The following is a 6,000-nucleotide window of genomic DNA, read 5'->3' as shown; positions in this document are numbered from 1 at the left end:
GTGGATGGGAACCTCATTGCTGAGGTTACATGGATGCTTATGCAATGAAGGAAAATTTATAGAGACAGGAAAGCTTCAGAGGAAGCCCTTGACATCTTCCAAAAGAACAAGAGAGTGAAAGTCCACCACATGACTGATGGTGGCTACAAACGTGAGGACCTAAAATCCATGTGGTGGATGTGGCTGATGTTATTATGAGGTACATTACTTTTTATGAATCCTACAATAGTATTTTTACCTATCACTTCACTATTCTCAACCATTTTAGGCATGATAGGTGCATTTTGATTTCATGTTATCTGGTGTCATCTCTATGTAATTGTGTTAATGTCCACCTAAATAATCGAAGCTCCCTTGTCCTCCACCAGGGTTTGATTATTTTGAGTGTCAAACATGTTGAATCCCTTGAGATTAAGTCCCATCCCTCGACCTTTACAAAGAAAAATATTCACTATGCCCAAAATGTTCATTCACATTATACTGATGTGTCATCTGAGTCTAAAACCTCTAATGAAGATGCCTTCCACCTTTGAATCTATAAAAAGAAATCTTGTTCTAAGGATAAGGGTTTTGTTCCTAAAAAGGATGTGTCTAATAAGGATGATTTTGACTAATCCCCCTTGAATGAGTTTGTTCCCCCTTGAATGAGTTTAAAACCTCTAATGAAGATGCCTCCTACCTTAGAAGAAAATAATAGGATTTTTGAGCTAGGCTCTACCTCAGGACTAAAACGCCCCCCCTCCCCCCCCCCCAAAGAATCTTCAAGGAATTAAAATGCACTAAAATACCACTCGAATTTCTGGGGATCAACATGATCAAGATTTTCATATTGAAATCCCATTTGAATAGGAGAAGGAACAACCACTGTGGGTAAAGATAAACGCTTCAAAGTGGCTATGGAAAGCCAAATTAGTTTTTTCACTTGGGTGATCATGAAGATCTCTAGTTTGAAAAGAAGGATCAGTTACCTTATCATGGGACGAAATTCCTCTCCCTCTTTAAACAACACGAACACGATGCTTGAGCTCAATCAGAAAGTGGTGACAAATGTCAAAGCCATGGAGAATGATCATGAAGAAAAAAATGAACCTAGAGGTGGCTATGGATAGGGATGAGGAGAAGCTATAAGCGGTCATTGTAGTGAGTAGAATTGCCATGATCAATAGCATGTAGAGCCTTTGAAGGCTAAATGAAAAGGATCAGTCTCTTAATGTTTCCCCTTCAGCCACTCATACCCCCACCTCAATCTCATTATGTGGCAAAGGAAAGGTTAAGGAGCTCATCCTGGAAGACGAGACCTAGACTAATTAGGGACCTTCAACTCACACCTGAAGTAGGGATAAAGGTAAGCAGGGTAAAGCCACTGATATGGAGGAGTTAGTTAATATAAATAGGGCTTTTATTTAGAAAAATGTTAAGACTATTCAAATGCAGAACAAAATTGTTTAATCTTTGGGTTTTTAGACCTTGTTTTCTATTGTGTATGTTGCTATTGGCCCACTATGGCTTCATTTCTGGTTTGTTGTTTCTTTTTGTAGGGGTTTCCTATAAACCTATTTTACACTAATAAAAAGCATATGAATAAATCTACAACTTATATTGTGCTATTGATCAAATTATTTATATTTTAGTTTTTGGATGTTCAAAACACATTCTTCTAAAATGTTTCCTCATCCAATGATTTAATTTGGGTTGTTCAATTATATACTTACAAATAGTTGATATAACATATTGATCATAATCCAATCATGTAGCCCAAGTCACATTTTAGATTGAGTAATTTTTTTAAAAGATAAGTGCTAATATCTATATATATTGAAATTTCACTTGTTTGATAAATACAAGATCACATGATCAAAAAATAAATTTTGTATAAATATTTTCATGACACATCCCTACAAGCACATGAAATGAACCTAGAATAATTGTGTTATAGTGGAAATGAATGGTAGGAAGTGCATGTATTATGTTTTCACAACATTAAATTATCATATGATTTCTTCACCTTGAATTGATACTCATTAGGACAGTTATAATGCATGGCAGAAAACTACTTTTAATTATTTTGTGATCGATGACTGTGTTCTATTGCAAAGGTCTATTTTTACCCCTATGCAATTGCAAAATTTTATTGCAAATCAAGTGTTGTTTAAAAAACTACTAAAAAAAAGTGACACAATACTCAATACACAAATCTACTAAATATGTATAACCTACAAATTGTATTGTAAAAATATTAAAAAAATATATCTAAGAAAATAACACAAATTTTCATAGGAATGAAATGATTTAAAAGTCTAAACAGAACTAATGCTTAAAATATTTTATTGTAGACTACCCAAACTCAACTAACACAAAATTCAACTTTTTTATTCATATATGTACATTAACAAACCTGAAAAACAAAATATAGACTACTTGTAGATCATATTAATATACATGTTTTCGACTTGATTGGTTTATGGCTTAGTAGCACTAGCAATAAGAAAACACAGTAGATGTTATGTACCTGTCGTAGAGTATGCATTATTACATTATTGCAAGAAAAAGCTTCAGAGCAAAGTAAGTAAACAAACAAATTACCTAGGTCCAGATAACACGGACAGCTCAGCCGAGAAGAGAGACTGCTTATAAGAACCAACTGTTGACCCTGGTAACGCGCATGGAACGTCATTAAAGGTGTCTATTAAACCTTCCAACGCCTTCACCACAATGGACATCGCTGGTCGCCTCGTAAAATTATCCTGTACACACCACATTCCCACTTTTATTAATTTTACTGCCTCCTCTTTTATGCCCGTTTCCTCATTTTCAAGACCCGGATAGACCAAATCCAATAACCTCCCTTCCTCTGCCTTAACTTGTAACAGTAAAAACAAGCCGTTTTCTGAAAGCTCTCTGCTTCGTTTTCCGCTGACAATTTCTATCACCATAACGCCAAAGCTAAATATATCTGCCTTCTCTGTTATATGCATGTTCAACAACTCAGGTGCCATATACCCTGGTGTCCCTCTTATCATGGTTATTACTTCACTTTGCTCTCTGTTAATCAACTTTGCCAAGCCGAAATCCGACACTTTGGCATTGAAATTTTGGTCAAGGAGAATGTTCTGAGGCTTGATGTCGAAATGTATTATACGTTCTTGACATTCTTCATGCAAATACGCTAATCCTCTCGCAATATCAAGAACTACTCTGGATCTGCTCTTCCAGTCCAGCAAATATGGATGACTCTTGTTAAAAAATATCCATTTATCAAGAGATCCATTTGGTAAATACTCGTATACAAGCATTCTATGGAACTTTTCTGCACAAAAACCCTTCAGTCTTACCAAATTGAGATGGTCAATTTTCCCTAGCGTTTCCACTTCTGCCCTGAACCCCTTTTCTCCATGTCCTGCTCTGTGAAGGCGCTTCACTGCTATCTTTGAGCCGTCTGACAGAACACCCTGATAAACTGAACCGAATCCTCCGCTGCCCAACTTAATGCTAAAGCCGTTCGTAGAGTCTTGCAGTTCTTGGAATGAGAACCGCAACGGTAAGCCTGCTGACCAATCAACATGATCATCCTCACCTGCATCCTCATCCTTTACTTTCTGCTGTCTTCTATTTTGAGACCCTTTTATCCTTGCCCAAAATAAGATACACAGAGCTACCGCTCCACCCACAGAAACACAAATGATGACGATAACTATGGACTTGAAGCGCTTGGACGTTGACTGGATTTTAATATAAGCAGTGGAATTGTAAAACTTATCGACTGGACTCATAGTTGTCATAGAATAGATATTGGACTCTAGATAACAATAACCACTAGAAAAATTGGTCCCATACCTGAAAAAAGCTGCTTTGCAAGAGCAGTTTTCGAGGCAAAGTGTTTTACATTCATCTCTTGACACCAAACCTGGCGTCGAAGCATTTTCATAAAGATAAGTAAAATAGGCAACGTGCTCCAGTTCCAAAAAGTGATGACCTTGGCACCTACTAGTCTGTGAGCACACCAGAGGAACGCGCGGAGCACATCCGGAATTCGGTTCTGCAGCAATAGTCGGTTCAAAAGTTTTACCATCTCCTGGACAGCTGCACTGACCGTTTTTGCAAACACCATAGTCTCCGCAAACTCCTGGAGAATCACACTGAAGCACTGATTTAATGAACCATGGCGAATAGTCCAGGGAAGATCTTCCTGTTGCTTTTTGGACGGAGCAAAATTTTATGTGTCCATCTGAACTCAATTTAAAGTAAAGGCAGCCTTTGGGTGTTGATGAATTAAATGACGTCAATCGTCCTACTCGAGAATAAAAATTGAGGGACTGATTGTCGAACTGGGAATAAGACAACTCCACACCTAGAGGTTCCAAGGGATCTCTGTAATACATTTTAGCCGGTTCAGAGGCTGTAAACATAGCAAAGCCATCGTGAAGCAAGGTACCATAGAAACGACCTTCCCTTGTATTCTTTGGAGAAATGTTTGCAGTGATCTTCTGTCCCACCTTGAACTTCTGCCCTGGCAGAATGGTATCAGTTGTATAATCAAAAGATTGCCAAATGATTCCACCGGAGGTGTTATAGACAACAAGGTTGCCAGATTCGTGTATCGCCATCCTTTGAAAAGCTTGGCTCGATGTATTTGTAGACCAGACGAGAGTACCATCTGAGTTCCTTAATACAAGTTCTGCTGTGGAGGTGAGTGTTAAGGCTGCGTTTTCTTGCACCATCTCATCTCTGTTTGCACACCACACCATTTGCATATCAAACAGCCTACTATCAGTCGTGTAGATAACAAAGAAAGTTGCAAATAGGTAGCCCGTGTCACAAGGGTAGCCATAGCAGAAGAATCCACATCCAAACTGCAGATTCATATCATTATATGAGATATAGCTGCTCAGAAGGATCGGTCTGACGAGTGCGTCTTTGTAAATTGACGGTGTCAGGAAATGTAGAGACTGGATATTGTTCCTCCATGTTCTGCCTCCATACGCAGCTGTGGAAGTAATAGCAAGGCTTTCTGCAAATAATGAGCACGATATAAGGAAGAGTGGTAGAAATAGCGAAAGCAAAGGAGGAGATGACGAAAAATAGTCCGTTGTGATCATTTTTATAAACAGCAGTTCTGTCCGAGAGAGAGCACAGAATCCTAGGGCAATGAATAGGGAAGCGGGGAGTTGGGTTTAATCATAATGCCAAGTTGAAGAAAATCAATGATATTGAAGACAAAGTCTCTTGTATTAATTTAGACTAAGAAACAAGAATAAGACCAGAAAAGGGAGGCTTTACAAAGTCTTCGAGGACGACTAGGAAAAGTACGTTGTCCCCAAACAAACAAAATTGCATTAGATTCCCTGGTCCAATGTCAAGGGCATATCGGATTTTTTTATATCTATTCCATGTATAATTAACGCCGTGTCATGGTCCAAGCAAACACATGGTCAGCGACGCATACGTGACAGGAAAAGAATAAACAGTTTTTTTGTTTTTTTTTTGTATATACGGAGAGTCTCGAGTCTTCTAGCTGAACAAATGTTTTATTTAAAATGTCAAAAAAATAATATATAATTAAACAGTATTCAGATAAATTGAAATATATATATATTATATATAATAAAATTTCAATTTTATTAATAACTATGATCAAATATCTAGTTAGATGTCTAAATGGATCATATAGAGAAATTTATGTAAATAATATTTATTTTTAAAGTAATTAATATATTTTTAAACTAGATATACTTTAGGTATAATACGAAAATAATTTTGTCAAATGATTAAAAATATTTTTTTCAATAATATTATATGTTATTGTTTATTTAAATTCATAAATTTTTTATTTTTATTTTTTATAATATTGTGTGTGATGAAATTTGTGCTCAATAGGTGAATGATTTAGCAAAAAATCAAACAAACACAAAAATCAAAATAAACACTTAAGATTAGGTTAAAAAGTGGTAAAAAAGTATAATTTATAAAAATGAAACTATATGAAACCCCTTCTTGAGTATA

General features: G+C 36.4%; 1 protein-coding gene across 1 annotated transcript in view; it reads right to left on the bottom strand.

Annotated features, from left to right (window-relative positions):
• Positions 1–2,579: 2,579 nt before the first annotated feature.
• Positions 2,580–6,000, bottom strand: part of LOC131036827 (G-type lectin S-receptor-like serine/threonine-protein kinase SD2-5) — a 59,479-nt gene continuing 56,058 nt past the window's right edge. The window contains exon 2 of the mRNA XM_057968820.2: positions 2,580–5,008. Within this exon, the coding sequence (XP_057824803.2) occupies positions 2,580–5,008 (2,429 nt within the window). The remainder of the gene's footprint in view (positions 5,009–6,000) is intronic.

The sequence above is a fragment of the Cryptomeria japonica genome, chromosome 3, assembly GCF_030272615.1.
Source record: "Cryptomeria japonica chromosome 3, Sugi_1.0, whole genome shotgun sequence".
Taxonomy (NCBI): domain Eukaryota; kingdom Viridiplantae; phylum Streptophyta; class Pinopsida; order Cupressales; family Cupressaceae; genus Cryptomeria; species Cryptomeria japonica.
Note: the sequence above shows the minus strand (reverse complement) of the source record. Positions and strands in the feature narration are given on the sequence as shown.